This window comes from Oncorhynchus nerka, linkage group LG18 (genome assembly GCF_034236695.1).
Source record: "Oncorhynchus nerka isolate Pitt River linkage group LG18, Oner_Uvic_2.0, whole genome shotgun sequence".
In the NCBI taxonomy this organism is placed as follows: Eukaryota; Metazoa; Chordata; class Actinopteri; order Salmoniformes; family Salmonidae; genus Oncorhynchus; species Oncorhynchus nerka.
Window position 1 is genome coordinate 75,220,774 of NC_088413.1, and position 12,706 is coordinate 75,233,479.

Consider the following 12,706-nt stretch of genomic DNA (forward strand, 5'->3'; position numbering starts at 1 on the left):
TTAGGATACCTTTGTTAATTAGGATACCTTTGTTGTTTTGATACCTTTGTTAATTAGGATACCTTTGTTGTTTTGATACCTTTGTTAATTAGGATACCTTTGTTGTTTTGATACCTTTGTTAATTAGGATACCTTTGTTGTTTTGATACCTTTGTTAATTAGGATACCTTTGTTAATTAGGATACCTTTGTTGTTTTGATACCTTTGTTAATTAGGATACCTTTGTTAATTAGGATACCTTTGTTAATTAGGATACCTTTGTTGTTTTGATACCTTTGTTAATTAGGATACCTTTGTTGTTTTGATACCTTTGTTAATTAGGATACCTTTGTTAATTAGGATACCTTTGTTAATTAGGATACCTTTGTTGTTTTGATACCTTTATTAATTAGGATACCTTTGTTGTTTTGATACCTTTGTTAATTAGGATACCTTTGTTAATTAGGATACCTTTGTTAATTAGGATACCTTTGTTAATTAGGATACCTTTGTTAATTAGGATACCTTTGTTGTTTTGATACCTTTGTTAATTAGGATACCTTTGTTGTTTTGATACCTTTGTTAATTAGGATACCTTTGTTAATTAGGATAGCTTTGTTAATTAGGATACCTTTGTTGTTTTGATACATTTGTTAATTAGGATACCTTTGTTGTTTTGATACCTTTGTTAATTAGGATACCTTTGTTAATTAGGATACCTTTGTTGTTTTGATACCTTTGTTAATTAGGATACCTTTGTTGTTTTGATACCTTTGTTAATTAGGATACCTTTGTTGTTTTGATACCTTTGTTAATTAGGATACCTTTGTTAATTAGGATACCTTTGTTAATTAGGATACCTTTGTTGTTTTGATACCTTTGTTAATTAGGATACCTTTGTTGTTTTGATACCTTTGTTAATTAGGATAGCTTTGTTAATTAGGATACCTTTGTTAATTAGGATACCTTTGTTGTTTTGATACCTTTGTTAATTAGGATACCTTTGTTGTTTTGATACCTTTGTTAATTAGGATACCTTTGTTAATTAGGATACCTTTGTTAATTAGGATACCTTTGTTGTTTTGATACCTTTGTTAATTAGGATACCTTTGTTAATTAGGATACCTTTGTCGTTTTGATACCTTTATTAATTAGGATACCTTTGTTGTTTTGATACCTTTATTAATTAGGATACCTTTGTTAATTAGGATAGCTTTGTTGTTTTGATACCTTTGTTAATTAGGATACCTTTGTTGTTTTGATACCTTTGTTAATTAGGATACCTTTGTTGTTTTGATACCTTTGTTAATTAGGATAACTTTGTTAATTAGGATACCTTTGTTAATTAGGATACCTTTGTTGTTTTGATACCTTTGTTAATTAGGATACCTTTGTTGTTTTGATACCTTTGTTAATTAGGATACCTTTGTTAATTAGGATACCTTTGTTAATTAGGATACCTTTGTTAATTAGGATACCTTTGTTGTTTTGATACCTTTGTTAATTAGGATACCTTTGTTAATTAGGATACCTTTGTTAATTAGGATACCTTTGTTGTTTTGATACCTTTATTAATTAGGATACCTTTGTTAATTAGGATAGCTTTGTTAATTAGGATAGCTTTGTTAATTAGGATACCTTTGTTGTTTTGATACCTTTGTTAATTAGGATACCTTTGTTGTTTTGATACCTTTGTTAATTAGGATACCTTTGTTGTTTTGATACCTTTGTTAATTAGGATACCTTTGTTAATTAGGATACCTTTGTTAATTAGGATACCTTTGTTGTTTTGATACCTTTGTTAATTAGGATACCTTTGTTAATTAGGATACCTTTGTTGTTTTGATACCTTTGTTAATTAGGATACCTTTGTTGTTTTGATACCTTTGTTAATTAGGATACCTTTGTTGTTTTGATACCTTTGTTAATTAGGATACCTTTGTTAATTAGGATACCTTTGTTAATTAGGATACCTTTGTTGTTTTGATACCTTTGTTAATTAGGATACCTTTGTTGTTTTGATACCTTTGTTAATTAGGATACCTTTGTTAATTAGGATACCTTTGTTGTTTTGATACCTTTGTTAATTAGGATACCTTTGTTAATTAGGATACCTTTGTTGTTTTGATACCTTTGTTAATTAGGATACCTTTGTTAATTAGGATACCTTTGTTAATTAGGATACCTTTGTTAATTAGGATACCTTTGTTAATTAGGATACCTTTGTTGTTTTGATACCTTTGTTAATTAGGATACCTTTGTTGTTTTGATACCTTTGTTAATTAGGATACCTTTGTTGTTTTGATACCTTTGTTAATTAGGATACCTTTGTTAATTAGGATACCTTTGTTAATTAGGATACCTTTGTTAATTATGATACCTTTGTTAATTAGGATACCTTTGTTGTTTTGATACCTTTGTTAATTAGGATACCTTTATTAATTAGGATACCTTTGTTAATTAGGATACCTTTGTTAATTAGGATACCTTTGTTAATTAGGATACCTTTTTGTTAATTAGGATACCTTTGTTAATTAGGATACCTTTGTTGTTTTGATACCTTTGTTAATTAGGATACCTTTGTTGTTTTGATACCTTTGTTAATTAGGATACCTTTGTTAATTAGGATAGCTTTGTTAATTAGGATACCTTTGTTAATTAGGATACCTTTGTTGTTTTGATACCTTTGTTAATTAGGATACCTTTGTTAATTAGGATACCTTTGTTGTTTTGATACCTTTATTAATTAGGATACCTTTGTTGTTTTGATACCTTTATTAATTAGGATACCTTTGTTAATTAGGATAGCTTTGTTAATTAGGATACCTTTGTTGTTTTGATACCTTTGTTAATTAGGATACCTTTGTTGTTTTGATACCTTTGTTAATTAGGATACCTTTGTTGTTTTGATACCTTTGTTAATTAGGATACCTTTGTTAATTAGGATAGCTTTGTTAATTAGGATACCTTTGTTAATTAGGATACCTTTGTTAATTAGGATACCTTTGTTGATTAGGATACCTTTGTTGTTTTGATACCTTTATTAATTAGGATACCTTTGTTGTTTTGATACCTTTGTTAATTAGGATACCTTTGTTAATTAGGATACCTTTGTTGTTTTGATACCTTTGTTGTTTTGATACCTTTGTTAATTAGGATACCTTTGTTAATTAGGATACCTTTGTTAATTAGGTGTTAATTAGGATACCTTTGTTGATTAGGATACCTTTGTTGTTTTGATACCTTTGTTAATTAGGATACCTTTGTTAATTAGGATACCTTTATTAATTAGGATACCTTTGTTGATTAGGATACCTTTGTTAATTAGGATACCTTTGTTGTTTTGATACCTTTGTTAATTAGGATACCTTTGTTGTTTTGATACCTTTGTTAATTAGGATACCTTTGTTGTTTTGATACCTTTGTTAATTAGGATACCTTTGTTAATTAGGATACCTTTGTTGATTAGGATACCTTTGTTGTTTTGATACCTTTGTTGATTAGGATACCTTTGTTGTTTTGATACCTTTGTTAATTAGGATACCTTTGTTGTTTTGATACCTTTGTTAATTAGGATACCTTTGTTAATTAGGATACCTTTGTTAATTAGGATACCTTTGTTGTTTTGATACCTTTGTTAATTAGGATACCTTTGTTAATTAGGATACCTTTGTTAATTAGGATACCTTTGTTGTTTTGATACCTTTGTTAATTAGGATACCTTTGTTGTTTTGATACCTTTGTTAATTAGGATACCTTTGTTGTTTTGATACCTTTGTTAATTAGGATACCTTTATTAATTAGGATACCTTTGTTAATTAGGATACCTTTGTTAATTAGGATACCTTTGTTGTTTTGATACCTTTGTTAATTAGGATACCTTTGTTGTTTTGATACCTTTGTTAATTAGGATACCTTTGTTGTTTTGATACCTTTGTTAATTAGGATACCTTTGTTAATTAGGATACCTTTGTTGTTTTGATACCTTTGTTAATTAGGATACCTTTGTTAATTAGGATACCTTTGTTAATTAGGATACCTTTGTTGTTTTGATACCTTTGTTAATTAGGATACCTTTGTTAATTAGGATACCTTTGTTGTTTTGATACCTTTGTTAATTAGGATACCTTTGTTAATTAGGATACCTTTGTTGTTTTGATACCTTTGTTAATTAGGATACCTTTGTTAATTAGGATACCTTTGTTGTTTTGATACCTTTGTTAATTAGGATACCTTTGTTAATTAGGATACCTTTGTTGTTTTGATACCTTTGTTAATTAGGATACCTTTGTTAATTAGGATACCTTTGTTAATTAGGATACCTTTGTTGTTTTGATACCTTTGTTAATTAGGATACCTTTGTTGTTTTGATACCTTTGTTAATTAGGATACCTTTGTTGTTTTGATACCTTTGTTAATTAGGATACCTTTGTTAATTAGGATACCTTTGTTAATTAGGATACCTTTGTTAATTATGATACCTTTGTTGATTATGATACCTTTGTTGTTTTGATACCTTTATTAATTAGGATACCTTTGTTAATTAGGATACCTTTGTTAATTAGGATACCTTTGTTGTTTTGATACCTTTGTTAATTAGGATACCTTTGTTGTTTTGATACCTTTGTTAATTAGGATACCTTTGTTAATTAGGATACCTTTGTTAATTAGGATACCTTTGTTGTTTTGATACCTTTGTTAATTAGGATACCTTTATTAATTAGGATACCTTTGTTAATTAGGATACCTTTGTTAATTAGGATACCTTTGTTGTTTTGATACCTTTGTTAATTAGGATACCTTTGTTAATTATGATACCTTTGTTAATTAGGATACCTTTGTTGTTTTGATACCTTTGTTAATTAGGATACCTTTATTAATTAGGATACCTTTGTTAATTAGGATACCTTTGTTAATTAGGATACCTTTGTTAATTAGGATACCTTTTTGTTAATTAGGATACCTTTGTTAATTAGGATACCTTTGTTGTTTTGATACCTTTGTTAATTAGGATACCTTTGTTGTTTTGATACCTTTGTTAATTAGGATACCTTTGTTAATTAGGATAGCTTTGTTAATTAGGATACCTTTGTTAATTAGGATACCTTTGTTGTTTTGATACCTTTGTTAATTAGGATACCTTTGTTAATTAGGATACCTTTGTTGTTTTGATACCTTTATTAATTAGGATACCTTTGTTGTTTTGATACCTTTATTAATTAGGATACCTTTGTTAATTAGGATAGCTTTGTTAATTAGGATAGCTTTGTTAATTAGGATACCTTTGTTGTTTTGATACCTTTGTTAATTAGGATACCTTTGTTGTTTTGATACCTTTGTTAATTAGGATACCTTTGTTGTTTTGATACCTTTGTTAATTAGGATACCTTTGTTAATTAGGATAGCTTTGTTAATTAGGATACCTTTGTTGTTTTGATACCTTTATTAATTAGGATACCTTTGTTGTTTTGATACCTTTGTTGTTTTGATACCTTTGTTAATTAGGATACCTTTGTTAATTAGGATACCTTTGTTAATTAGGTGTTAATTAGGATACCTTTGTTGATTAGGATACCTTTGTTGTTTTGATACCTTTGTTAATTAGGATACCTTTGTTAATTAGGATACCTTTATTAATTAGGATACCTTTGTTGATTAGGATACCTTTGTTAATTAGGATACCTTTGTTGTTTTGATACCTTTGTTAATTAGGATACCTTTGTTGTTTTGATACCTTTGTTAATTAGGATACCTTTGTTGTTTTGATACCTTTGTTAATTAGGATACCTTTGTTAATTAGGATACCTTTGTTAATTAGGATACCTTTGTTGATTAGGATACCTTTGTTGTTTTGATACCTTTGTTGATTAGGATACCTTTGTTGTTTTGATACCTTTGTTAATTAGGATACCTTTGTTGTTTTGATACCTTTGTTAATTAGGATACCTTTGTTAATTAGGATACCTTTGTTAATTAGGATACCTTTGTTGTTTTGATACCTTTGTTAATTAGGATACCTTTGTTAATTAGGATACCTTTGTTAATTAGGATACCTTTGTTGTTTTGATACCTTTGTTAATTAGGATACCTTTGTTGTTTTGATACCTTTGTTAATTAGGATACCTTTGTTGTTTTGATACCTTTGTTAATTAGGATACCTTTATTAATTAGGATACCTTTGTTAATTAGGATACCTTTGTTAATTAGGATACCTTTGTTGTTTTGATACCTTTGTTAATTAGGATACCTTTGTTGTTTTGATACCTTTGTTAATTAGGATACCTTTGTTGTTTTGATACCTTTGTTAATTAGGATACCTTTGTTAATTAGGATACCTTTGTTGTTTTGATACCTTTGTTAATTAGGATACCTTTGTTAATTAGGATACCTTTGTTAATTAGGATACCTTTGTTGTTTTGATACCTTTGTTAATTAGGATACCTTTGTTAATTAGGATACCTTTGTTGTTTTGATACCTTTGTTAATTAGGATACCTTTGTTAATTAGGATACCTTTGTTGTTTTGATACCTTTGTTAATTAGGATACCTTTGTTAATTAGGATACCTTTGTTGTTTTGATACCTTTGTTAATTAGGATACCTTTGTTAATTAGGATACCTTTGTTGTTTTGATACCTTTGTTAATTAGGATACCTTTGTTAATTAGGATACCTTTGTTAATTAGGATACCTTTGTTGTTTTGATACCTTTGTTAATTAGGATACCTTTGTTGTTTTGATACCTTTGTTAATTAGGATACCTTTGTTGTTTTGATACCTTTGTTAATTAGGATACCTTTGTTAATTAGGATACCTTTGTTAATTAGGATACCTTTGTTAATTATGATACCTTTGTTGATTATGATACCTTTGTTGTTTTGATACCTTTATTAATTAGGATACCTTTGTTAATTAGGATACCTTTGTTAATTAGGATACCTTTGTTGTTTTGATACCTTTGTTAATTAGGATACCTTTGTTGTTTTGATACCTTTGTTAATTAGGATACCTTTGTTAATTAGGATACCTTTGTTAATTAGGATACCTTTGTTGTTTTGATACCTTTGTTAATTAGGATACCTTTATTAATTAGGATACCTTTGTTAATTAGGATACCTTTGTTAATTAGGATACCTTTGTTGTTTTGATACCTTTGTTAATTAGGATACCTTTGTTAATTATGATACCTTTGTTAATTAGGATACCTTTGTTGTTTTGATACCTTTGTTAATTAGGATACCTTTATTAATTAGGATACCTTTGTTAATTAGGATACCTTTGTTAATTAGGATACCTTTGTTAATTAGGATACCTTTTTGTTAATTAGGATACCTTTGTTAATTAGGATACCTTTTTTGTTTTGATACCTTTGTTAATTAGGATACCTTTGTTGTTTTGATACCTTTGTTAATTAGGATACCTTTGTTAATTAGGATAGCTTTGTTAATTAGGATACCTTTGTTAATTAGGATACCTTTGTTGTTTTGATACCTTTGTTAATTAGGATACCTTTGTTAATTAGGATACCTTTGTTGTTTTGATACCTTTATTAATTAGGATACCTTTGTTGTTTTGATACCTTTATTAATTAGGATACCTTTGTTAATTAGGATAGCTTTGTTAATTAGGATAGCTTTGTTAATTAGGATACCTTTGTTGTTTTGATACCTTTGTTAATTAGGATACCTTTGTTGTTTTGATACCTTTGTTAATTAGGATACCTTTGTTGTTTTGATACCTTTGTTAATTAGGATACCTTTGTTAATTAGGATAGCTTTGTTAATTAGGATACCTTTGTTGTTTTGATACCTTTATTAATTAGGATACCTTTGTTGTTTTGATACCTTTGTTAATTAGGATACCTTTGTTAATTAGGATACCTTTGTTAATTAGGATACCTTTGTTAATTAGGATACCTTTGTTGATTAGGATACCTTTGTTGTTTTGATACCTTTATTAATTAGGATACCTTTATTAATTAGGATACCTTTGTTGTTTTGATACCTTTGTTAATTAGGATACCTTTGTTAATTAGGATACCTTTGTTGTTTTGATACCTTTATTAATTAGGATACCTTTGTTGTTTTGATACCTTTGTTAATTAGGATACCTTTGTTAATTAGGATACCTTTGTTAATTAGGTGTTAATTAGGATACCTTTGTTGATTAGGATACCTTTGTTGTTTTGATACCTTTGTTAATTAGGATACCTTTGTTAATTAGGATACCTTTATTAATTAGGATACCTTTGTTGATTAGGATACCTTTGTTAATTAGGATACCTTTGTTGTTTTGATACCTTTGTTAATTAGGATACCTTTGTTGTTTTGATACCTTTGTTAATTAGGATACCTTTGTTGTTTTGATACCTTTGTTAATTAGGATACCTTTGTTGTTTTGATACCTTTGTTAATTAGGATACCTTTGTTAATTAGGATACCTTTGTTAATTAGGATACCTTTGTTGATTAGGATACCTTTGTTGTTTTGGTACCTTTGTTGATTAGGATACCTTTGTTGTTTTGATACCTTTGTTAATTAGGATACCTTTGTTGTTTTGATACCTTTGTTAATTAGGATACCTTTGTTAATTAGGATACCTTTGTTAATTAGGATACCTTTGTTGTTTTGATACCTTTGTTAATTAGGATACCTTTGTTGTTTTGATACCTTTGTTAATTAGGATACCTTTGTTAATTAGGATACCTTTGTTAATTAGGATACCTTTGTTGTTTTGATACCTTTGTTATTTAGGATAGCTTTGTTAATTATGATACCTTTGTTAATTAGGATACCTTTGTTAATTAGGATACCTTTGTTAATTAGGATACCTTTGTTTGACCTAAATGAAACTAAATTGGACTATAGAAAGTGTATAAAAAATGAATAAGAATGACCTTAGTTGGTTTGCAGGTTAATTTCACACTGAAGCAGTATGTGCCTTTTTTGAGTAACATAACCCAATGCGTTAACACTCTGTCGCCTACCATTAATGATCTCATCTTTCACCTTCTGCAATTCACGTACAACTTCATCCAAGATTTCCTGTGGGGGTTAAAAAACAAACAACTTTTTACATGTTCTGTTTCTTCCACAATACTTTTCTTCCATGAACAATTGAAGAACAGTTTCATACCTGCTTCATCCTGTCGAAGTCTAGGTCTCCCTCACTAGTGCTGCCCACGGGTCGCACCCTGCAAAGCCACATAAACAACAGGGATGATTTTAAATGATCGATAAATAGAAATTAGTTAGTTAGTTAGAACTTTCAGAGTAAATTACCCAAAATATACAGTACATAAAGTACATGTTTTTTATATATAATATACAGTACATAAAGTATATATTTTTTTATATATAAAATATACAGTAGATAGTTATATTTTCTCCAGCTAATGACAGTGACATCAACCTTCATGATTGATTATTACTGTCACGCCCTGACCTTAGAGAGACGTTTCATTTCTCTATTTGGGTAGGTCAGGGTGTGATGTGGGCATTCTATGTTTTGTTTTCTATGTTTCTTTATTTCTATGTTTTGGCCGGGTATGGTTCTCAATCAGGGACAGCTGTCTATCGTTGTCTCTGATTCGGAATCATACTTAGGTAGCCCTTTTTCCCTCCTTTCAGTCTGGGTAGTTAACTATATTAGAGGCATCATTGCCCTGTTAAGCGTCACGGTCGTTTTGTATTGTTTTTGTTGGCGACAGTCTAATAAAAAGGAATATGTACGCTCACTACGCTGCACCTTGGTCCACTTCTTACGACGCCTGTGACAATTAGACGCCCGTGACCCTGGGGTGGCAGGGTAGCCTAGTGGTTGGACTAGTAACCGGAAGGTTGCAAGTTCAAACCCTTGAGCTGACAAGGTACAAATCTGTCGTTCTGCCCCTGAACAGGCAGTTAACCCACTGTTCCTAGGCCGTCATTGAAAATAAGAATTTGTTCTTAACTGACTTGCCTAGTTAAATAAAGGTAAAATAAAATCTTATCTGTATTACATGGTGGGGTTCACAATGTCAGGCAGCCATCCATTCACTGTTTACTACTGCCATTAAGCTGTTAAATTTACTGTATCACAAGCTTCCTCAATGCAATAAGCAAACACTCCCACGGTTTGTTTTCCCTGATTAGGCTGATACACTAAAATATATGGGGTTTGCTTTATCTCTGTATTTAACTATGTCCATGATTCATTTGCCAAGCCTTTTGGGTAGTGTAATCTTCTCACCAAATGGCCATTGCTCTTTCTGGTTTCCCACCCAATTGAGTGCCTTTTGGGTAGTGTAATTTGGTGAAGGAAAACCTATTTATTTTAACATTATGTCATAAAGAGGACATGGTCAACTTCCTAAAAACAAGTTTTCCCATCTCAAAGTAAAAATAAATGACTATAGCAAGTGCCAAATAAAGTAACAGGATGGAATATTAAATCATCCATAAATCTCCTTTTTGACAGGGGGGGGGGGGGGGGTGGAAGCTTGTGTGCAACAGGGAAAGGCAATTGAACGCAAACTTCACACCCAAAATGATTAGTTTAGGTAAACATTTCTAGCCTGTCTATCTTTGGGTTATGCTCGACCCGCTCAGTTTTCCCCCAGAAAATGTCCAAAAAGATTAGAAGCAGCTCACCATTAGGAATTAATTTAATATAACAGGCTTTTACAATTCAATATTGGTGCACAATTTGTACTTTAAGTACCAACAGGGATGCAGAAATCGTGGTGGAACGACCCAGCTGGTAGTTGAATACAATCATCAATGACAACAGGGTTGATAAGCCAAACAGCCATGACTTTACTTCTAGAAAATATATTTCCTCATCTCAGAGAACAGAATGCTTTGTACTATGATATGTAATATGAACCTCTCAATATATCCCCAATATTTAATAGTAGTGTTAGCCTGGTCCCAGATCAGTTTGTGCTTTTTTAGCAAACAACTGCTATAGGAGTTGGCTAAACTACACAAACTGATCTAGAACCAGGATAAACAGTTACCATACCTCAGATTAGTAAATATATATCCCATATACCCCTTACATCCCTTCTCATTTGCCACTAATGGCCAGGTTTAAATCCAGACAGTGAAAGAATCAAGGCCTTAATAAAGGTAATGTTAAATTGAGCCGACATTTGAATTGTTTACTTTGAATGCGATCTCTGTGACAACTACAACAACCGAAAAGGATGCAATCGGATTGAATCCAGGCCTAAATCTTTATGGTAGCATCTAGGAAGGGTAGCTAATGGGGATCCATAACAAATACAAAAACAGATGATGTTCACCTTGATACCAGTGAGGCCTTGTCTACAGAGTTGGCTCGGTCCCATGGATTCTTCCCCGCATCTAGAGAGAAAGTGATAGAGAAAAAGCAAGCGAGAGCATCACAATTATAAGAGACTCACTTTATAAAGCACCCCGGCTCAATGCAGCCAATAAGAAAGATAATGGTCAGAAAAATGTGGAGGCAAGAGTGTGTTTACCTGTGGAGTTCTGCCCTGGCTTGGGATCCTCCTGTAATGGAAAATCAAAATGGATGATGTGTGTGTGTGTGTGTGTGTGTGTGTGTGTGTGTGTGTGTGTGTGTGTGTGTGTGTGTGTGTGCAATCATCTTTAGATGCAATTATTGTAGCTGGATAGACCCACCCAGTTAAACTTTTAAATGGATATTTTTATTTTTCAAATATGATCAAGTGAATTACCTCTTCAGGTTTCTCTGAGGCTTTCCGTCTGCAGGAAAAGCAAACTCAGGCAATTAGAGATGATACAAAGCTAATGTTGCAAGTCATGTTGCAAATCACTAGTGTACTTCACAGGCTAGTAGCCTATCACATCAAGTTATACCATCTTTGTGATAATCTTCAATTCAAATCCTCAACTCCAGAATATTCTTTATCAAAATGATACACAGGTCTTGTGCTGTGATCGTTAGGATAGGGATTTGCAGTTCAATTCAATTCAATTCAATTTTATCGTTCCTTCACACACAGTTGTGTTCCTCTCACCTGCGTGCTAGAAGGGCGTTCATTTCCTGCATTAGCCCCTCCCCTCCACTGGAGCGGTTGCCATCGTTCTTGGCTACACTTGTTCCTGGTGGACTGTTCTCATCCTGAGGACACAACAATGGCCACCATATAAGTTCCCTCTTTATAGAAGCCAACCAACAGGTAATGTGTATATGTAATGGTTTGAATGTCCAAGCAGTTTTCACATAGATATGAGTGGTCTTGTTCAGGGGGTACACCATAATAAAAACATTTAAAAATGTATTGGAAAGGGGCCTCCCGGGTGGCGCAGTGGTTAAGGGCGCTGTACTGCAGCAACCCTGGGTTCGCGCCCAGGCCCTGTCGTAACCGGGAGGTCTGTGGGGTGACACACAATTGGCCTAGCATTGTCTGGGTTAGGGAGGGTTTGGCCAGTAGGGATATCCTTGTCTCATTGCGCACCAGCGACTCCTGTGGCGGGCCGGGCGCAGTGCGCGCTAACCAAGGTTGCCAGGTGCGGCTGGCCTCCGGGTTGGATGCGTGCTGTGTTAAGAAGCAGTGCGGCTTGGTTGGGTTGTGTATCGGAGGACCCATGACTTTCAACCTTTGTCTCTTCCAAGCCCGTACGGGAGTTGTAGCAATGAGACAAGATATTAGCTGCTAAACAATTGGATACCACGAAATTGGGGAGAAAAATTTAAATAAATAAAATGTATTGGAAAGGGAAGCAAAAATGAATGTTT

The 12,706-nt window shown here is 32.0% G+C and overlaps 1 protein-coding gene across 4 annotated transcripts in view; it reads right to left on the bottom strand.

The window, feature by feature from the left end:
* Nucleotides 1-12,706, bottom strand: part of LOC115146460 (ena/VASP-like protein) — an 84,259-nt gene that overhangs the window by 2,494 nt on the left and 69,059 nt on the right. For all 4 annotated transcript variants that reach the window (XM_029688550.2, XM_065004347.1, XM_065004346.1 and 1 more), the window contains 6 exons: nt 11,985-12,088; nt 11,682-11,709; nt 11,463-11,493; nt 11,265-11,325; nt 9,113-9,170; nt 8,964-9,021 (listed from right to left, as the gene is read on the bottom strand). In XM_029688550.2, the coding sequence (XP_029544410.2) occupies nt 8,964-9,021; nt 9,113-9,170; nt 11,265-11,325; nt 11,463-11,493; nt 11,682-11,709; nt 11,985-12,088 (340 nt within the window). The remainder of the gene's footprint in view (nt 1-8,963; nt 9,022-9,112; nt 9,171-11,264; nt 11,326-11,462; nt 11,494-11,681; nt 11,710-11,984; nt 12,089-12,706) is intronic.